Source organism: Cryptotermes secundus, unplaced genomic scaffold, assembly GCF_002891405.2.
Source record: "Cryptotermes secundus unplaced genomic scaffold, Csec_1.0 scaffold41, whole genome shotgun sequence".
In the NCBI taxonomy this organism is placed as follows: domain Eukaryota; kingdom Metazoa; phylum Arthropoda; class Insecta; order Blattodea; family Kalotermitidae; genus Cryptotermes; species Cryptotermes secundus.
Window position 1 is genome coordinate 566,458 of NW_019731215.1, and position 23,647 is coordinate 590,104.

Here is a 23,647-nt window from a genome sequence, read left to right on the forward strand (position 1 = left end):
ATTTATGCGTAATAGCGTAAGTAAGACGCTCCGCTAACTAGGCCACTGGAGATGGTCATAGGAGTAAATACGCAGCAATAAGATACCGTGGGTCCACCCCCAGCCACCTAGAATATCCAATGAGAATATTACTTTGGGAATTGAGGACACTGAGGAGGAGTTAACTACCCTCTGTCATCAACAGCTGAATTAGCAAATTAAAACTATAAATCACTGAATTTCGAGAGACTTGGGAATCTGATCTTAACAGAATATTGAGTTGTCAGCCAGAGGCCCTCGCCGACATGTGCGCAACGAGATGGGGGATGGCAACAGTCATCTACATACTTATTGCAAGTAAGTCTCTTTACGCATAACAGCCATGTTGTTTAATAGTGTTGTTGAAGGATTTCAAGGTGCAATCTCCAGTGTACCCCCAGCGAGAGCCAGGGTCGAATAGGGTAGTAATCAAGTAGAGAGTGACAGGCGATGAAAGAACTACAGTTTCAGGGTACCTCCCACCTCCAGAGGGAAAATAACCAAGAGAGAGAGAGTAGCGAGAAGTGTCATGTCAACAGACCAAGCAGGCCCTTTTCTTAATGTAAATATTAATGTAAATAGATCAGTGTACATAGGATAAGATGTACGCAGGAAGTTTTGATTCACCCGTTCGTAACCATCCCGTCCTCGACCGATCCCGAGTGACCATAACCAAGACAGCCGACGGCAGCCGAGTGCAGCGAAGATTTTAGAAAAAGAGTAGCAACAGACCAAAGTAATTATATTTTCTCACTCCCTCCCCCTGAGGTGTAACGGTTATAAATCGTGAAACCCCGCAACAGTGGTAATAGATTAATGCGATTAGGGTTATAAAGTGTGAAACCCCGCAACTGTGTGATAAGTAATTGTAGCCGTTACTTGTAGGTTGTTCAATAAACCAATTAACGGTCTCTATGGCATCTTCAGTAACCAACAAAACACGTTACAATATAATGAAATGATTCCTGTGCTACTACAATAATGTCATAGGCACAGAATCATTTTAATTACAAGTGTGATAACTTATGTAAACTTAATTTTATTAGGTTACAAAATTAAACAGTCACAGTTACATACATGGTTTACATGCCACTACCGTAACATGTGCTTTACAGTTAAGCTGTAAGGTATAATGGTTGTTTCATAACCATTTCTTACATACATAATGTATGCACATCAGGTATTGGTGAGATTTATATTGCACCATGTGTTGGTCTGTTACTCCAGTCTGAAACAAATCAACGTGTTTCTCACAACCACTTTTTATGTACATGATGCCAAAAAGTTGCGTGTATTCTAATCGTGGTGTTCAGAATAACCTATAACATAACGCACATACTCGTATGTCAAGTATTAGTGAAATTTAAACTACATTCTGTGTTGGTCTGTTCAGTTCAATCCAAGTCAACCAGTTTATTCTATCAGGTGCTCACATGCTGTGACTTGCAAGCATGCAGCAAAGACTTTCACTCAAAAGCATGGCACCTAATTATCAGCTGGATGTGAAAGAAAAGGTTATGTAAGTTTATGAAAATCTTTAACTCTTTGGTTCAGATAGTGCTAATGACCATGAAAATGTTGATATATTCTTCATTATTGTCATATCCCCATGGTAACCATTCCCAAGAAGAAATGTCGGCACAACCTCATCATAATTCAAACCTTGGTGCCATATTGTATTATATATCACTGCATTTTAGAAGACAGATCTACCTTTATGCATTTCATATATTTTCGTTTATTATGAATATCCATTAGAACTAGCTTTTTTATATAAACTCTCATAATATTCTTATGTGTTGGTGACTAGACATGGGGTTTGCATAACTGGATTTACCAAATGCCCATCATGACTTGTAACTACAATACAAATAACTATAAAAGGCTCATTAACTTATGAGGGCTATTTGGAAAGTAACCCCTGGTGAGGTGTTAATAAAACAAGCAATGAGGAAAAATTAAATTAATTAAATTAAGAAGTCTGCCACCTTTCATCCAAACTCCTCACTACTGTTGAAGAGCTGTGATCCCAACCAGTTCTTCAAGCAGGGTAACAGGTGGTAGTTGGAGTGAGATCAGAACGGTAAGAAGGTGGTAAAATAACTTCCAGTTGAAATGCTTGAATATCAGCAGCTGTATGTGGATGCACACCGCTGTGGAGGAGCACTACACTGGATGTCAGCATTCCATGCCTTTTGTTCTGAATGGCCCTACACAGATTTTTAGTGTTTCGCAATACAAGGTGTGGCAATAAAGAACCTGGATTACTTTTATGACTCATTTCCGGCCACGTCATTGACGAAGAGGAGGGTAGGGCATTGACCCTTGGACTTCCCTCTACCGTCACACAAAGTTTCATTCACGTGCATCGGTTAGTCTGGCCGCGACCATTGTTAGAAGCGGATCGTGTTTCTGAGCTCCGTCGGAATAATGCTGAGTGCTAATGCAGAACAACGTGCTAACATCAAATTCCTCACAAAACTTGGAAAATCTGCCACTGAAACTTACAATTTGTTGACAGAAGTATATGGTGATCAGTGTCTATCTCGCACGCAAGTTTTCGAGTGGTTTAAGAAGTTTATGGAGGGTAGGAAAAACGTCGGGAACGATCCAAAATCGGGCCGTCCTCCCACTGCGAAAACTCCAGAGAATGTGGAGAAGGTCGCTAGAATTGTTCGAAGAGATCGTCGACTGAGCATTCGAGCAATTTCTGAACTTACGAACATCAATAAGGAAAGTGTTAGACAGATTTTGCACGACGATCTGGGCATGAAAAAGGTGTGTGCTAAAGTGGTGCCAAAAATCCTTACCCCCCAGCAAAAGGAACATCGAGTGAATTGCTGTGTTGACACTCTTGAAAACATTGAAAATGATCCTGATTTCTTCCAAAACGTAATTACGTGTGACGAAACTTGGATTCTTCAATATGATCCAGAGACTAAGCGACAATCCATGCATTGGAAGAGCCCCAAATCCCCTAGGAAGAAGAAAGCGCGCATGAGCAAGTCCAAATTCAAAGCAATGATGATTGTTTTTTTCGATATCCGGGGGGTAATCTACATTGATTGGGTGCCTGAAGGTCAGACTGTCAATCAGGTTTATTATAAAAATGTTTTGACGTACCTCCGTGAACGTGTGCGACGAAGGAGACCAGACATGTGGAAGAATGCCTCATGGGTTCTTCATCACGACAACGCGCCAGCACACAACGCGCTATCTGTGAAGAGGTATTTGGCAAAAAACAACATTCCAGTGATGGAACATCCACCGTATTCTCCGGACCTAGCACCGTGCGACTTTTTTCTCTTCCCAAAAATCAAGTCTGCGCTGAAAGGGACCAGGTTCGAGTCCGTGGATGCAGTGAAAGCAAAAGCGACGCAACTCTTGAAGAGCATAACACAAGATGACCTGCAGCACTGCTTCCAACAGTGGAAAATTCGCATGGAGCGGTGTAGGGATCGGGGAGGGGACTACATTGAAGGGGATAACATTTCGACTGTCTGATTTTTTTTTAATAAAGGGTTAGAGCATGAATCCGGTTTCTTTATTGCCACACCTTGTACACTTCTGGTGTCATTGTGGACCCTTGTAGCATGAATTTCACCACCAGCATTCCTTTCCTGTCCCAGAAAACAGTTTCCATCAGTTTTCTGGCAGATGTCTGTGCATTTTGGCCATACACTGTGCATAATTCACTATGGATTTCAGCATCACTTATGTTTTCAGCATGAAGAAGGTGGATAACTGCATGAATTATGCAGCTGGTGGGATTATAACTCACACTGTAGACACAAGAACAAACCCTAGGTGACCAGTTATGTGATAGTTTAGAATGCAATCAGTCATCTGATGTTACCTCTCGTGCGTGAGCTCTCCGTTGCTCCTATATTAGTTGCCTCAAACAAACAGAGGTTACTTTCCAAACAGCCCTCGTACATTCTCTAGATCACTACAACTGTAGCACATATAAAATCTTCTATTTGTTCACCAGTTGGTGCTAAGCAACAACTACTAACAATGTAACTCAAAAGCTTGTTGAGCCAGGTAAACTGCTGCTAGCCCTCTCCAGCACAGTCATTCTTGGTTTCAAATTCCCACATCTTACGGTGTCACGACTCAGAGAGATCTCTGACTGACTGGCTAGTTGGGTCAGGTAAATTGTTGCTTGTCCTCCCCAGCAGTCATCCTTTGTTTCAGGTCCCCTATCTTACTGTCTCACGACTCTGAGAGTCATACAACTCCTCGACTTTTGCTGCAGAAACGTGTTCAGTATGCCACTGCCTAGCAATGGCCACAACTATTCAGTCCACTATTTCTGCTTTCAGGCATCATATCATAATATCAAGGTTGAAATATACTTAAAGCCTGCACTGCTCTTAGGTATTTCCCATTATTCTGGTCAGCAGTCAGAGTTATCTTTACACCTAAGCCAAGGTTTACTAGCTAGATTCAGGTAAAATCCTATCATCCTATCGACCTTACTTCTTTTCCTTTGAAAATACTGGAAAGGCTTGTGGACAGATATACGAGGGGTGTTCAAGTTCTAAGGTCTCCAATTTTTTTTTCTCAGGACTGAGAACAGATAGACATATGCGGTTTACTTTAATATACGTGTGCACTCTTTGTGAATGCGTGACAGAGATGATAGCACTGTACGGCACACAGAACTCTAGTGGCGGCCGTGAGCGTGAGGAGTGTTTTTGATACTTAAAGTGGCGACGTTTTCGTTACAAGAACAGCGAGTAATCATTCGCTTTCTCCACATGCGTGGTGCCAGGTGATGTTGACACATGATGAAGGCATGAATGGGACTTTCTTTTCATCAATTGTGACAAGACATGGATGCCGTTTTTCAATCCTGAAACAAAGTGCCAGTCAGTGCAATGGAAGCGCACAGACTCACCGCCACCAAACAATTTCGGGTAAGCACCAGTGCTAGAAAAATGATGGTGGCCATGTTTTGGGAGAGCGATGGCATAATCCTTACTCACTGCGTTCCAAAGGGCACTACGGTGTCAGGTGCATTCTACCAAGATGTTTTGAAGAACAAGCTCCATCCAGCACTGTGAGAAAAACGGCCAGAAAAGGCTACATGTGTGCTCTTTCACCAGGACAATGCACCAGCGCATCGGACACACGTGATGCAGCAGTTTCTTCGTGAAAACAACCTTGAAGTGGTTTCTCATGCTCCCTACTCACCTGACCTGGCTCCTAGCGATTTTTGGCTTTTCCCAACGATGAAAGACTCTCCCCGTGGTCGCACATTCACCTGTCGTGCCGCTATTACATCGGCGATTTTCCAGTGGTCAAAACAGACTCCTATGGAAGCGTTCGCAGCGGCCATGGAATCATGGCGTCGACGTTGTGAAAAATGTGTACGGCTGCAGGGAGATTAGGTTGAAAAGTGACAGAAGTTTCAAATTTTTTGTATGATTATTGTGTGAGAAAAAAAATCGGAGACCTTAGAACTTGAACGCACTACGTATATGAAATGGAGCCTTGGTGAGGACATACATATAAGAAATGGAACACTGGTGAGGTATCCATTACATTTCTATCACCATGCATATGAAACAGGAAGGTCCACTGAGACCACTTTTCACAGTCTTTGTCTATAAGACTGAGAGAAACATGGAGATCTAACTATGCAAACACTGGTTAACCCCAACCCACAGGGCTGATGTGGCACACAGATGGATCAAAAATGGCTAGAAGATAAGAGCAGGTGTTCCTGGGGCAAGACTGAGACTTAAGACAAAGACATCCTTCTCACTCCACATACATGTCAGTGTTCTCAGCAGAAACATTTGCAATTTTAGCCTGTGCAAAGGATTGCATAGACAGGAACTATACAGACGAACATATTTATAATTTCTCAGATAGACAGGTAGCTTTGCAAATCCTTGAGGCATCAAGGATAACATCAAAGCTTGTCTGGAAAAGTTGACAAGCAAACTGTGCCCTGGCCAACTGGAACACAGCAACACTCCTCTGAGTTCCTGGCCAGAGGAGGATCCAGGGAAATGACACTCCATATGCCTTGGATAGGGAGGGATTGAGCAGTTAACTTCTCATTCGAAAACTAGCAATTCCAGTCTCATCATGTGATGTTCACGATTAGGGAGCGGCCAATACAGCACCATTCTGAATAATGGGCTGTTACAACGGGCCCTCAGAAAACCTGTCAAAGGGCCTACTGGCCCTGGGGAGGAAAGAGTGTTAACTGGTTACAGGATTGTTGACTGGCCACTGTACACTGAGATGACACCTAACTGTTCTGGCTCTTTATGATAATGTTATATGCAGGAAATATGGACAGCAGGAGAAAGAGTGAAGATCTTCAGCTCCAGATGGTTTGAGCTGACTGATATTAGTAGGGCCTCAGAGAATTTCTGGCTCTAGCACTGAGGACTCTAATGAAATCAAGGGCACAAAATGAACCCAGTAATGGTCCGAGTGCTTGGGGTGATTAGAAGTTGTTAATATTTGACTATTTTCTCTGTTAACTCCTGTGATGCAATGGCAGTTGCCCTCCCATGCATGCACTGAAATGGGTTGAGACAAAGACTCTTATTTTCTCTCTCCAGCCATGCTCATAATGAGTCAAGGCATGAAAATGATGGGTTTCCACTAGTCCTCACGGGACTTCTGAAGAACAGAAGTTAGCAGCTAATCTGCAACAACAAAAGTGTTTATGCAAATCCAGGAAGAAAACTCAATGCAGTGGAAATTTGGATAAGCATACTCATTACAAGCAAACAATAGTGCTATGCATACATAATTAAATTCATGGTGCACAGGATACCAACTGTTAAAATTAATGATAACATTTAAAAGAACTCAAATATTAACACTTAAAACATGGGGATGGTTAAGATAATTTACTGTAGATTCAGAAAACTAAGAAGTCTTAAAGCAAATTTATAACAGCAAGTGAAAAACCATACCTGGCTGGAGCAGCACCCAGACCTGCTGGAGAAGCCTGAAGAGCAGATGGTGATGGACTCCGTCGCAGAAATGCACTGGAAGCAACATTACGTGGACCAGCAAATCCAGCATTCTGACCAGTCATCATGATCCCCTCACCTCCCTTGAAAAAAATTAAAACTTTACAAATTGTCACCACATCTCTAGATAAAGACGATAAGGTAACACCAGATAGATATTTCATCCAGAATGTAAATTTTCTTCCAAATATTGCTAGCATTATCAAGGAGGACAGGATGAGTATGCAGATGCTGAGGAGAGGCATGAAATATACGTAGGCGAGTCAAATGAAAACCTTAAATATTTTTTTGAGTATTATTTATTGTGCACAAGTGGTACAAAGCTGTATCACTTTTCAACATGACCTCCCCCATGCTCAATGCAAGTCCTCCAGTGCTTACAAAGTGCATGAATTCCTTTAGAAAAAAAATCTTTGGTAGTCCGCACAACCACTCATGCACCACGTGGCGTACCTCTTCATCAGAATGGAACGTCTTTCCTCCCATTGTTTCTTTGAGTGGTCCAAACATATGGAAATGACTTGGGGCAAGGTCTGGTGAATATGCTGGATGAGTAAGACACTCAAAATGTTGGTCAATGAGTGTCGCAACTGTTGTATGGACAGTATGGGGCCTTGCACTTTCATGTTGCAAAAGGATACCTGTGGACAGCAATCCACGTCGCTTTGATTTGATTGCAGGCCGAAGATGATGTTTTAGGAGATCTGAGTATGATGCACTGGTGACAGTGGTCCCTCTAGGTGTGTAGTGCTTCAAGATGACGCATTTTTCGTCCCAAAAGAGAGTCAGCATAACCTTCCCTGCTGATCGTTGTGTTCGAAACTTCTTTGGTTTTGGAGATGAGGAATGGCGCCATTCCTAGCTTGCTCTCTTCATTTCCGGTTGGTGGAAGCGAACCCAGCTTTCGTCCCCAGTAACGATTCTTGCAAGGAAGTCATCACCTTCTCGTTCAAAGCGCCACAGAAGTTCTTCACAAGCATCAATACTTCGGTCTTTCAATTCAGGAGTCAGCTGCTGTGGCACCCATCTTGCACACACTTTGTGAAACTGGAGCACATCATGCACAGTGTGGTGTGCTGAACCACGACTAATGTTTAAACTTGCTGCAATTTCACTCAATGTCACTCGTCGGTGTTCCCTCACTATGGCTTCAACTGCTGCAGTGTTCTCTGGAGTCACAACTCGATGTGCCTGACCCGGACAAGGAGCATCTTCCACTGAAGTCGCACCATTTGCAAACTTCCTACTCCATTCGTACACTTGCTGATGTGATAAACATGCATCACCATACTGAAACTTCATTCTTCGATAAATTTCAATAGGTTTCACACCTTCACTACACAAAAACCGAATAAGAGAATGCTGATCTTCCCTGGTGCAAGTTTCAAGTGGGGCAGCCATCTTATACTGGTGCTGTGACGGTGTTTGTGCATCTGCACTATGCTGCAACCTACAGGCCATTCTGTGCGCTGTTTGTAGCATGCTCACCAACTTACAGGATAATGGCGTGAAATTTCGATTTTTTATTATAAATTTAAGGTTTTCATTTGAATCACCCTCGTAATACTGAACAGTAAAATTTAACAGGATGAGGTAACTGATACATATAGGAATAGATCGGAGAATATTATTAAAATGGATCTTAAAGAAATAAAATATGAGGGTGTGGAGCGGATTTAAGACAAGTGCAAAGTGTTACTATTGCTACGGTTTGGAAGTACAGAAAACAGGGAGAAAGATTACTGATGGCAGTATACTCAGTGTCAAAATGTGACTGGTTTCTTTAGGACTGTGTAGTTTGATACTGAAATACTGGCTCTGGCAGCAACTTTACATGTTATATTGTATTATCACAGGCATAATTCATGTTCTGCAGAGATCTAATTTGTACCATTAAATTATTGACTTCATTATGCATATATGAGGTGTGTTCAAAAATTCCCAACATTTATCCATAAATAATATCTTTCTCTGCTCAGAGCTTAGTCCGCTTGTGCAGCAATGCCCCACCCCCACTGTCTTTTACACTTCCAGAAGCCTTGTTTGAAGGATGTTTGTGGTATCACCTTCAAGTCATTCACCACATTAGTGATCATGTCTTCCACTACCAGAAATCTTCATCCAAAAGATAATTTTGAGTTTAGGGAATAGAAATAAATTCAGGAGGGGAGAAGTCAGGTAAACACGGGAGTTGTGGAAGGGTTAGAATTGAATTGCCAAACACTGTCTGACAATCCTGTGTGAGCAGGTGCATTAGTGTGATGGAGGATCTAGCTCCCCACAGTCCACATTTCAGGTTGCTTTCTTTATACTGCATCTTGCAGATATCTCAGAACTGCTAGATAAAAATCCTGATTGTCTGACTTTCAGGAGTGAATTCATAATGCAAAATGCCTCGATATAAAAAAAAAAAGCAGCATCACTTTCACTCATGAGCACAGCAGTCATGCTTTCTTGGGGCGAGGTGAAGCAGCAATCTTCCAATGTGAGGACTTCTCTTCGGTTTCAACGTCATAACCGAAGATCAATGTCTGATCACTGGTAATGACATGTGTTAGAGATTTTCACAGATGGCAAATTGCTGCAGTTTTTGATCATCAGTCAAAAGTCTTGGTAAAAGTTTTGCTGAGACCCGATTTATTTCTAAATCTTCTATTAAAACTGTGTAGCATGGACCAATGGATACTCCAACCTCTTCTGCAGCTTTTTGGACAGTCGATTTCCATGGAAAATGTTTTTCACCTGGGTAATCAGAGGTTTGGACCTTGAAGCTGAAGATCAGACAAATTGCTTGTCATCTGTCGATCTTCTTCCAGGTCTAAAACATCTGAATCATTCACGGGTCATTGTTTGACTCAAGGCATTATCACTGCAGGTTTCATGCAACATCTTGTGAGTTTCTGCAGCTGGTTTCCCTACTATGAAACATACTTTAACACAATTTCTTTGCCCTTTAGACTCCATACTAGATGTGACATGACAGCAACAAACCAGCTCACAAAACCAGTTATAAAAACTAAACAGGACGTCCTCTCTACTTTGATCAAAATGGCTTGTGAAACTAATGGTCAGGTACCAAGATCACTCAAACACCACCTAAAGTGACCAATGCACCGCTGATTTACAGACAAATTTCAGGAACTTTTTATATACACCACATATACTGAAGTTTTTTTATACTTGTATCAAATTATTAAACTGCAGCGAAAGGAGAATAAGTGATTAGTTCATCCCAGAGCTTCCTGTTTAACTTGAAGACATCATAAAAAAATATTTACACCAAAATAATGGTCATAACACACTCCAACACAACAAGGAAAGCAAACTAATGATGCATTCTCACCACCTAACCAGTTCCTTCCCCCACAACCAAATCTTATCTCAGCTTTATACTTTTTTGAATTTAAAAGTAACAGAGACAAGTAATACTTCCAAATGGTATCCCTGCTATACACTTTCTTTTTAATTCAATTCAATTTATTTCAAATTCAAAAATAGATCCAGATACAGGCTTGGAAACAACCATTGGATATAGAATGAGTCACACATCAAAAAACAAGCATTCCATTCCCACAGGAACAAGTCAAGGCATTCATAATATGAAACAAAATAAAAGAACATATCAGCCATATATACAACAAAACTCCACCAGTATGGAACTTATGACTCATCTATTATTTCCATAAAATCCAATACTTTAGGATGTGGAAAAGTAATATTAGATAAATAAGTAGTACAAAGAACTAAGTCAAGACATAAGAACAGAACCAGAATACAATTAATCTTACTGACTAGTATATACAAAAAATTCATCCACAGTATAAAATGGGTCACAAGTCGAAGCATTCATAATATAAAACGAATAAAAAAAAGAACATATCAGCTATATATACAACAAAACTCCCCCGGTTTACAAAAACAACACAGAACCAAGACATCATACTCGTATTATAGAACTCTCAAAGGTTTCAGGCGTCAGTACAAGCTCTTTTTTCATTTTTATTACTCATCTATTATTTCATAAAAATCCAACACTTTAGGATGTGGAAATGTCATATTAGATAAATCAGTAGTACAAAGAACTAAGTCATGACATAAGAATAGAAACCAGAATACAATTAATCTTACTGACTAGTATATACAGAAATTCATCCACAGTATAAAATGGGTGACAAGTCAAGGCATTCACAATATAAAACAAATAAAAAAGAACATATCAACCATTCATATAACAAAACTCCCCAAGTTTACAAAAACAACACAGAGCCAAGACATCTTATTATAGAACTCTCAAAGGTTTCAGGTGTCAGTACAAGCTCTTTTTTCATTTTCATTACTCATCTATTATTTCATAAAAATCCAACACTTTAGGATGTGGAAAAGTCATATTAGATAAATAAGTAGCACAAAGAACTAAGTCAAGACATAAGAATAGAACCAGAATACGATTAATCTTACCGACTAGTATATACAAAAAATTCATCCACAGTATAAAATGGGTGACAACTCAAGAATTCTTTTAGTTTTAATTTAAACCGCTTAATATCTTTATATAATTGCTTCAAATTTAGTGGGAGACAATTGAATAGTTTGATGCCCATATAATATGAGCCTTTTTGATATAATGATAAACGAGTTGAGGGTTGATATAGATTTATGTTGAGTACCTGTCTAGTGTCTCTATTATGTATATCAGATACAAAATAATATTGATCCATGCTATCGACCACAAAAGATAGTAGTGAATAAATATACAAAGATGACAGAGTAAGAATTTTTAGAGTAGTGAATATCAATTCCATTAGTNGCATGAGTCTCTATTACCAGCACCAGTTATTAGTCTCATTGTCCTATTTTGCAAACGAAAGACATTGCTGGCGTACGAAGAATTATCCCAAAAAATAATGCCATATCGAATAATAGAGTGAAAATAGGCATAATAAACCATCAGCAAAGTTTCCTGATTCACAAATGGTTTTATGACTCAGATTGCATAGCACACAGAGCTAAGTTTCGGGATAAGTGAGTCAATATGTGTTTTCCAAGTTAGAGTATTTGCAATATTAAGCCCTAAGAACTTTAAACTGGTTGAGTTGGGTATTTCCATGTTATCATATACTATCTTCATCTCATGTTCATGCATATTTTTTGTATTAAACTTGACAAATTCAGTTTTGGAAAAGTTTGAGAACAATAAATTAGCATTAAACCATAATTTTAATTTATTGAGAACTTCAGTCACACTATGCAGGAAATTTAGAGGATCTGGATTGGATATAATCACACTAGTATCATCAGCAAAGAGGATAGGATAGGAAGTCCTATTTAATACTACAGGCAAATCATTAATATAGATCAAGAATAACAGGGGACAAAAATGGATCCCTGCCGGACACCATGGGATATTAAGCCCCAATTTGAATAGGTATTTAGGTTACTATCATTACCTTGTAATTTAATTCTCTGGAACCTTCCTTTAAGATAAGATGCTATCCATTTATGCATCGGACCCGTAATACCATAGAATTCCAACTTAGATAATAAAATCTTGTGATTGACACAATCAAAGGCCTTTTTAAATCACAAAATATTCCACCCACATTATGGCCAGCATTTAGAGCAGTTAAGGTCAGGTCAAGCAATTTATTAATGGCCTTTTCAGTGGAAAATTTCATTTGAAATCCAAACTGTTCATTGGCTAAAATATTGTTGATAGTCAAATGATGACGAAGTCTTACAAACACCACTCTTTCAAATATCTTCGAAAAGGAAGTCAATAAGGATATGGGCCTATAATTATTGATAAGATTTTTATCACCATTTTTGTATATAGGTTTTATCTCAGAGAATTTTAGCCTATCAGGAAATATACCGGTAGCTAACGATCTATTTATTATGTATGTTAAGGATGAGGTAATAAAATTTTTACAACTTTTTAATACTTTGATAGGGATCTCATCATACCCAGTAGAATTGGTCATTTTCAATTTGTGTATAATTTTTTTCGATTTCATTTGTTGTAACAATAACTGATCGGAGGGAAAGTGGTTGTAAATGTATTAGATAAATATTCATTAGCCTTATTACATATGTCAAGTATATCACAATTTTTAGGGTACTTTTGGTAATGGTCTCCGCTATTGATAAAAAATATTTATTGAATGATTCAGCAATCATTTTAGTATTGATATATGATCTATCAGGAGCACTCAAGTTTCGTATAATTTCATGATAGGGTTTCCTCCCGGTCAATGATTTAACAATATTCCAAGTGGTTTTAGTTCTATTATTGGAGTTTATAATTAGTTTATCCTAATATGAACGTTTGGCTTCCATAATATTTCTAGATAGATCTTTACAGAACAGCTTATAGTAACTTTGTATATGAGGGTTACTACTCTCCTTACAGCTTAAATACAAATGGCTTTTTATGCTACATTTAGTTTTAATACTAGATGATATCCATACTTTAGTATTAGTATGGGGTCTAGTGAGACATTTGGGGAAACTATTACAAAAGTGTCTTAAGAAAATGTTTAAGAACGCATTGAACACAGCGTTCACTTCATTATTATCAAATACTTCATTCCAAAGTTCATTACTAAGATTATAATTAAAATTTAACAAGGAATATTTGTCAATTTTTCTTATCATTCGTGAACATTTAACATAAGGGGGCATAGTAATATCATGGATCAATATTAATTGCGCATCATGATCAGACATACCATTATACATACGTGATAATTTAAATCTTCCCATTCTGGAGTAATCAATAAATATATTATCGATGGCAGATCATCTCAGACAAAAATTATACACAAATTCAGTGACTTTTTGGGATTAAGAGAAGAGAGTTTCTCACAATCTTCAAATCAACAGAGTAATTACAGTGAGACATCAAACCAAAATGAAGGTAATGTAAACTATAAAACACTGATGGACATTCCTTTTAAAGAGATTAAAGTTCTTTTAATATTTTCCTCTTTTAAAAACCATGAGGATTTCTTTCTATAGTATTCTCCATCATTCTCAATAGAGAGAGTTAATAAATATAATAGGAAGTCTTTTTACTTTGTCAGTTTTCTCTGTTACCAAAATATATATGTCCATCATTTATTATCTAGAGACACATAACTATTCCTACTAATCACAGATGATAGTCCATGTTACACACTGGAGAACAAGACATGTAAGAGATGACATTCAGTTTCATTTTAATCAAATATGTCAAGTCTTAGGCAATATGTACCAGATAGGTCACAAAGAGATCCTTAAGAAAGAATAAAAAGAAGAGTTCAATAGACTTTAATGAAACCCACAGAAGGGGGGTACAACATATATAAGTATGTGTGTGCATGATGATTCATTTAGTTCAGGTGATTCATTACACAGAAACACAATTTCCATTCTGAATGTTAAAAAGAGGCATTTTAGTTACAATGCAATCACAATTTCCACTGGAAGCTATGCTGAACTGGGACCACTGTTTTCTTGAATGCCTGAACCCTTCTTTTCCATTGGTCAATGGTTGATCTGATGTTATCTTGTGATATAAGTAGTGGCAGCACATTTTCAATTTTTGTTGCAGTAACTCCACGGACTAAAACGGTTATCTCTGGTTTTTGTAAACTGACTGATTAGGTTTGTTCTGAACATAGTAATTGAAGAGATATAAGCCTGGAAAATTTGGTGGCCATTCTGTAGATCCAACAAATTCCACTGTTTTCAAAAAGTGGTAATATAAATGTAAAAACGCCTAATTTTAACCCTTCAGCGTGGGCATTTAAATATCACTTTTGAGGGGCCTCCTGCGGTAGTATTTTTTAATTGTCCATTTAAATTTTGCTCTAAATTATATTGATACATATTGCGCAATGGAGTAAAAACCCTCCCTACCCAGCAGTGACGTGGCAACTCTGGCCACAGTGAAGTGGCGGATGAGTCAGCGCTCCGTCCCCCTTCCTCAGCGGTGACGTAACGCGCAATGACCGCAATTGCTACATACCCGTAAACAACTTCCAACAGCGTTCTTACATAACAGGCAAGCGCTGCGACTATATAAGGGGACTGCACAGCTGCCGCCATCAGTTCAAGCATATCAGCTGCCGAAGTGTGTGATCAACAGTTCTCCATTTAGCCAGCGGAGAGTAATGAGTTAGCCAGCAACCAGTCAGTTGTATTCTGGCATTTGCAGTACAGTATTTGTGATACTGCAGATAGCAGTAATTGTGGATCTGTAAATTGTGTGATTGTAAAAGCGAATGTGCAATAAATTCACTATATCAAATAAGGCGTGAAGTTATTTGTCGCGTTATATACAGCAAACGCATGACAACTGGTGTCAGAAGTGTCTATGAACTTAAACACGCCTCAGCGAACAATTGAATTTACGAGTACATTGACTGTTTTCTTGCTACAAAATGGAGATGCAGCAGATGATGGAAATGCTGCTCAAGGAAATCAGAGCTGGCCAAGAACAACTGGAGGCCAATACGAAGAAAGACCATGAAGATTTCATTGCAAAATTAAACGCCAATTCGAAAGCCTGGCGAGAAGAGATGGCTGCATAAATAAAAGCCATCCAAACAGAAACGAGAGCCACCGAAGCAAGGACGGTCGCCATGCGAGAGAAGAGGTTGCAAGCCAATATGGATGCCTGACAGAAAGAGATGACGGCCTGCCGAGAAACGACGCAGGCGCATCTAGAAAAATAAGTAAAGACAATTGCCTACCAAGAGATGGAGGTACGTCTAGAAGAGGAAAAGCCGGCCTGCGGCGGCACAACAAGAAGAGGTCCCCTTAGTAATACCAGTCGGATTGGTGATGGCCTGCCGAGAAATGGAAGCACATCCAGAAGAAAAAGAGCCAGTCTCAGTGAAATGAAACCTGAGGCGGCAGAACTACGAGAGGTACCCATATAAGACGCCGAAGTAATGCCGGTTGGAGAACCGAAGAAGAAAAGGCGTAGGGACCGAAAGAAGGCAGAAATGCGATCTATGCAGTCAGAGTTGAATGAGACAATCCAACATAGAATTGAAAACATTTTTGCGATCTTTGAACACAACAAACAGACTCTCCAGTCAGAAATAACTGAAAAGATTGAAGTGTCCCTCTGCCACGGACAGATAAACTCCAGGAAAACCTGACGAAAAACTACAATGAAACCTGCGCAGCAACTGACGAAACCAAACGCGAGTTCCAGGCCCAGCTGGACATAGTGCAAATGAAGGACGAGTGGGGAAATACATCAACGATCATCGCGAGCACAGCTCAGCCACCGACATTCAACGGGAATTCAACGTGGAGCATGTTCTGGCGACAATTCGAGACCGTGGCAGAACACAACCAATGGTCGGACCGGGAAAAATCGACATACCTAATTACTGCCCTGAGGGGTCGGGCGGCGGAAATACTACCCAGCATTCCAACAAATACAACTTACGTGGAAAAACTTCAGGCTCTAGAGGACCGTTTTGGGGACCAACACTTTGCAGCTCCTTACCACTGCCAATTAAGAACAAGGACGCTGAGAACTCACTTCGGCGGCTGATACGCTTGAACTGACGGCGGCGGCTGTGTAGTCCCCTTATATAGTCGCAGCGCTTGCCTGTTACATAGGAACGCTGTTGGAAGTTGTTTACGGGTACGTAGCAATTGCGGCATTGCGCATTATGTCACCGCGGAGGAGGGGGGACAGAACGCTGACTCATCCGCCACTTCACTGTGGCCTCAGTTGCCACGTCACTGCTGGGTAGGGAGGGTTTTTATTCCACTGTGCAACATGTATCACTGCTTCCTCCTTAAGGCTGTTCGTCCCGAATAGCCTAACGATGCACCCCCGTTCCTTTTCTTTGGAGGTTGTGCTTTCTGCGTCTCCTGTTTCGGCTACTCCTCACAGCGACTATTATCCGGCTGTTACAGTCGCTCCCTCTTAATTTCTTCATACCAGTTTCTCTTATTTATTTCTCACTATGTGTTGTAATGGCTTGCGGAAATGATGATTCGGCTTGTTTCTTCAGTCCTCTCCATGCTGGGTAACCTGCAAGACTTTGCCACGGCCATTGAACTTCTTTCCTGTCGTGCCTACCCCAATCTACCTGCTGACCACATAGGAAGAGAGGCAGGAAAAGCCTTCATACACGGAATACGAGATACCGATATAAAGATCCAGCTGCTGCTGGGAGGGGAGAAGAAGGTAAACGAGGCCCTCCGACAAGCGCTAGAGCTGCAAGCGGTACTGGTAGCAGCCAGACCTCACGGAGATAGCACCAAGTTCCGATTGTCCCCCACCCAACGAGGAGATGACAATAGACAGCACCAGGACCAGAAAGGACCTCCAAGAAATAAACGCGAATCGCCGGGAAAATCAGAATGGCGACCCAGAAACAACAGGGAAACAAGCTGGAGAAATGACAAACTGTCGGGAAACGAGCAACGGCCGGCGGAGAAGGGTGAACGCCGGCATGTGTGTTAAGGCCCCCACACTACGCACTCACCAACATCACGGAAAAGGCCAACACCAGTCTGGTCACCCAGAGATGGGTTGGTGATAAGCCGTGCCAAGTGACAGTGGACACTGGAGAATACGTGACGATAGTAAGACCGGATATCGCCGCCGGATGGCCTGAAAGATGGCCAAATCCAGATTTTATGCTGCAGACCGTGTCTGGAGGATCCTTACCCATCCTGAAAGAAGTTCTGCTGACTCTTACCCTGGGGTGCCAACCGATAACAATGTGGGTTTTCGTCGTGAATATCACAGATGAGCTCATCCTGGGACTGGTCATACTGCACGCCCATGATGCGTCAGTGGATATAGGATGCCAAACTCTGTGTCTGGCGGAAGAAGTATCATTATGGAGTCCTGGGGCAGGACCCTATCCTTCTAGCTTAGTAGTGGCAAAGGACCATGTGATACCCACACGGAGGAGGGGGGACGGAGCGCTGACTCATCCGCCACTTCACTGTGGCCAGAGTTGCCACGTCACTGCTGGGTAGGGAGGGTTTTTACTCCATTGCGCAACATGTATCAATATTATGTATCATAACTTTTGAACTATATGAGGTATAATTATGAATTTTTCGCTGAAATCCTCTTAAAAGATGTGTGGGAACTGCCCACATTCAAGCAAGTGTGACAACGTGAGCTTCATTGCTTAGCAACGACGAGTAAGCAGCGGGTGCTAGGCAAAGCCTACAACAATACGGACAGTGACATGTTTTCTTATGTCCGACTCTAGGTTACATAAGATGATACATTGAGTGGAAGTTATAGTTACAGTTCTAGATTCTACAGTTCTACAATTCTGGTTCAGTGTGTTCATTATTGTTATTATTATTCTTCAATTCTTCAAACGCAAGTTTGTCTGTGTATACAGTGCAACTGTCCTATAGTGCTAGAACCGTGCCACTTCAGCATCTTCACAGACCACAAACCCATCACCTACGCTTTCCAGCAGAAAAGAGACAAATGCTCACCAAGGCAATTCAACCACCTGGATTTCATTGCACAGTATACACAGACGAACTTGCGTTTGAAGAATTTAAGAATAATAATAACAATAATGAACACCCTGAACCAGAATTGTAGAACTGTAGAATCTAGAACTGTAACTATAACTTCCACTCAATGTATCATCTTATGTAACCTAGAGTCGGACATAAGAAAACATGTCACTGTCCGTATTGTTGTAGGCTTTGCCTAGCACCCGCTGCTTACTCGAAGCTGCTAAGCAATGAAGCTCGTGTTGTCACACTTGCTTGAATGTGGGCAGTTCCCACAGATGGTTTTATAATCTTACCTTATAATATGAGCACCCTGTATCTGAGCGATGGAAGCAAGTTGATTGGAATTTGAGTTTCATATGGTATTTCTTGAAACGTCCATCTAAACACAACCCTGCCTCACATTCACTATACAAATAAATAGATTCTCTCCTTTTACCATGTTTTGTGCACACCACACATCTTTTTTGAGGCTCTGCCTTTTTCCTTTGGCTGGAATATGCTCCAGGAAATGTCGTTCTGTCAGTCTTTTAGGCGGCGGCTCAACTGAAGGACGGCTGTATACAGGACAAGGAACACCAGAACCACGTTTTTCCATGAGACCTTGTGCTAGTGAAAGTCTGAACTTTAGCGTGTCCATGCTTTTGTTATTCGGGAGAAGCCGATATATGACCACTGCATTATGTATTGCTACATTGAGTAGCCTCTTGATTAACTTCTGTTACCACTTAGTACTCTTCTTTCGTTCAAGCAAGTACAGCTCTAGCATTTGATCCTTCAGATCCACTCCTAGCATGTTTCTGTTATAATCACAAACAACCAGGCTTTGTTTCTTGTTTGTCTGCTTTATTCATTCATATCATCTTTGTGGTATGCTGATATCATAGTCACTCCTTGATACCACTGTGAGGTCACGCGTTTACTTTTAGACTGACTGGCAGAGCTGCAGAAAATTGAATGTTATGTTTACACAAAGAGAGCGCATTCTTTTCACAACAGCCCAGTGCAATCATCATCTTGCTGGCATGGTTTGTTCCATATTTATGGGCCTTCGAAATTAAGCTTACGGCTTGGCATACCGTGTATGGCAAACCGCAGGTAGGACCGTTTAAATACCAGTGTACCGTGTACAGCAAACCACGCTGAAGGCTTAACGTTCAAAATGGAAAATATTTTTCTGTAATGAATCAAGCAAACTAAACTTTCCTCTACAATTACTTACATATACTTTTCTACACAACTTATATGCGTTTATATCAAATCTGTATAGCTATTCAGTTTTATCACCTTTTCCTTTAACATTTACTTTTGTGTCACCTGGTATATGTAACTCCTACGCCTTTCAATACCCATAAATACAGTATATGAAACATAAACAAGAGAAATGAACTGCACAGCAACATAATATGAACATACTCTGCTGCGAAAATGAATAGTTGGTAAGTGTATGGTACTGAAAGAGATAGCTAAGCAACTTAACTACTCACTTTTCTTGGTTGCTGCATTTGAGTCATATGGGACATCTGGCCAGGCATTTGTCCTGCCATCTGAGGCATCTGGCCCAGAGACTGACCTTGAATTTGACCCTGCAACTGTCCACCCATCTGTGCTGGCAACTGAACTCGCATCTGGGTAGGAATCTGACCAGGCATCTGACTTGGACATGAAACATTTGGTAGGGGTCCAGATTGCATCTGTCCTGGCATTCCAACCATTGGTCCAACCTGCACAATTGAGACATTATAGCTATGACTACAAACTTACAAGATAAATGTTAAAGAGTTACAGGGAAGCTGTGCCTACACTTTATTAAATACAATGTCATGAAGATGTATGGGAAAGTGGAGACCTATCACCATACATTCTTAACTTCAATTCTAGATGGAGATGGTCAGCTTTATGCTACAGCTATTTTGCCCCCCACATAGAGGTCAATGAAAATATGTTTATCATGTAATTTTCAAGTGCCAACTTTAGCAGATTGAGGGTGTCGCGTGGTCAGGGCAACGAATCACCATGGCTGTTAATTTCAGTTTTATAGACCGGAGCTATATTTCCTTGAAATAGCTCATCAATTATCCTCATGAGGCTAAATGAACCCTGTTCCAGACCCACTATTTCTCAGAAAATCTGGTAGCATCGGGAATTGAACCTGGACCTCTGGATCTGTAGGCAGAAACTCTGACCACTAGACCACAGGCACTAACTTTGCCGACAAGCAGCGGTCACCCAGTTGGAATATTTCACTTGCAGACTAAAATCACAGGTTTTTTTTTTTTTTTTTTTGTAATTTTCAACACTGATTAGTGGTTACAGGCCTGTTGCAGCAACCTGGGCCCAAAAACACATATTTCTGGGACTGGACCATACATTTATGTTGTCTAAGTCTTGCTTACCAAAAAGATATCAGCAGGCTAATAAATTCTGCATAGAAATAGCCACAGTAACACAAATGGGAGTGATTATCAAATAAATGACCACTGCGTTAGACTAAGAATAAGGTACTGAAATATAATACAGGAAGAATGGAGACATAGTTTGTGGGAGATTGAGGACTGGCATAAGATGACTCACCCTTGTGGAAACATCAATCGACAATAATGAGACTAGAACCTTTAGTTGTAAGACCTACTATATTTACTCAATCATGTCACCAATGCAGCTCACATACCCTCTTGATTCCGGCGGAAAGAAGTTCCAAAATATTTTATCCAATTAACAGAAGGGTGCATCAATAAAAAATACCATCACCAAAAGTGCTAATTTGCAATGTTCAGTCAAGCTGACAATCATATGTATCAAGCTCAGCAGCCTGCAAGTATTGTCTCTACTTTGAAGCTTCTGCCATTAGTTGAATAGCCTAGATTTCCCCGAAAACACTGTCCAGAGGCCTGATCTAAACATGCTACTCATGCATAACTTGGTAAAATGTCCTTTGAGTGATTTTGGCTGGGTAGAACATTGAAGCTTGCAATAGTGCATGTTCTTTTTTGTTTGATGATACACCATGATTAAATATTCAAATCATACAGTATGTATTAAAATGAAAGTAACTGAAAGTGCTGAGGAACACAGCAAACTTCGTTCATATTATTCATATGATCTGCCAAAACCCTCCTTTTTTTTATGACTAACAGATGCTTTATGGTATCAAAGTGAAAAATTGTTCAAACGATAATAAATGCACACTGCAGAATGCACCAAAATGTAATAAAGACATAATGTTTTAATATGAAAACATTTAAGCTATCTTATCTTATATTCTGGGCCAATTTTATGACACTGCTACATCTATACCTGGCATTCACAGAGATTTCAAAGAGCTCAGCACTCCTGCAATATCTAATAATTTGTCATTATTTCCAATGCATTTTCAGCATACAATGGGATGAAGTTCACAAATCTCTGCAACATAAAAACTAAATAACATTTTCAACTGAGAGTGAGCCCACTTCCATTTCATGCAATTGTGTTCCTCTTTCCAGTTAGCAGTTATGATAATTCAACTATGATGACTGCACAAGCCATTACAAAAATCAACATTCAATTCTGAAAATGGAGAGAAATGTTTGAAATATGTGAATAAATATGATATTTACTTTTTTATCTTCATATTATTCTTTCTGTATCAACCTTCTTGCTAGTAATCATTTCTAGGCAATGCTGAATGTGAAAAGAAATTATGATTTTGTGCGCATGTGCGTGTGTATATATAGGCTGCTGGTTCTACAAAGAGTTAGTAACTTATAGCAAAACTCGGAACAAAACCCACCTGTGGACCAGGACCCATTCCAATGCCTGGTGGAATTTTGTCCTGCATAGGTTGCATGCCTGACAGCCCCTGCGGCCTTTGGTTTAATGTCTGCAACACTGCAAATAACTAATTTATATTAAAATTAACTCTTAGTTACTCACAGTAACTTAACAGTAACAGTAATTTATTAGCACTTTGGTTACACTCTCTCTCTTAATTACAATTAATACAACACTATCACTGATTTACACAATTTACAGTTCACCATTGCACATGCACTAGGATTCTCCATCTTCACTAGTCATCTCCTGGCAATGGATCTCAACACAGGAACTACCACTTCAAATCACAATGGAACTCTCACCGTTCCACCCAGTGAGGCTTCTAGCCACACCGATTGGTTGCTACTCTTTACCTTCCTTCCTTTCTCTTGTCGTTCTCGCCGCTGCCGTCATTGGTCGTGGAGCTTGCAGCTAGGTCGGCTTTACCTGGCTCCACCGCTTCCCCAACTCCACCACTTCTCTTCACTATGGAAAGGGGTATCGGGTCCAGGACTTGGCCTGATTTGTCTATGGGTGCCAGCAACTGTGGGTACAGCTGCGAAGTGAAGGGAAAAGGTGGACGGGGTGGGAGCTGATGGTGATCGGGCTAGTCGTGGTTGGCGCGAGACTCTGGCTCAGGTCGTTTAGGGCCTTACTCCGACGAGGAGAAAAGAACACACTGGACACACAAACACTTGGCACCACTTCCTTTATTGGTTTGTAATCCAGGCGTCACTGAGATACAACTCAATTTGTTACTTCTCCATGATCTCCACCCGTTGTTCAAATACTATTTTCACTTAACAGATGATGGAGAGGGCTATCTCCGCGTCCGGTGAGTTTAACTGTTGTTACAAGACTTTTTAAAAGAACTGACTGTTTTTGCAGATTCAGAGGTCCTGCGAAAATTTGGGGAACGCCTGGTTGCCATCCTCCAAATCTCTGGATTGGCTGGATTTAGACAATAGGGGGGAGGGTTCTATAGTTTCTCATTCCTCCAATGGTCAGCCGTTTCGTGGCGAAAGTTGGGGTTCACACGCTTTCAGTCTTTCTGACCCGGGGTGGATCAAGAGGGTTCAATCTCACGGTCTTCTAAGGGTATGTCCGCGACGAATCGGGTGTTGAAAATTGGTCCCTTTCCTCAACTATTGAAACAATTCGCCGCTCCTTTCTAAAAGCAGGTTTTAACATTTGGCGAGTTATGACCAGTCGGAGGGCCATCTCTCTACGTGACAAAAGGTTCTCTCCCACGTCTTTTCGGACACATTTCTCTTTTATTAGAGCATATGGCTCTTTCTAAAAGTAGGGAGAGTGTTGGG

At 40.5% G+C, this 23,647-nt stretch overlaps 1 protein-coding gene across 1 annotated transcript in view; it reads right to left on the minus strand.

Moving 5' to 3' along the window:
• LOC111866387 (mediator of RNA polymerase II transcription subunit 15) overlaps positions 1–23,647 on the minus strand; it is a gene marked incomplete at its 5' end in the record, with an annotated part of 45,864 nt that overhangs the window by 9,690 nt on the left and 12,527 nt on the right. The window contains 3 exon segments of the mRNA XM_023855286.2: positions 6,966–7,108; positions 20,021–20,257; positions 22,306–22,403. Coding sequence (XP_023711054.1) covers positions 6,966–7,108; positions 20,021–20,257; positions 22,306–22,403 — 478 coding nt within the window.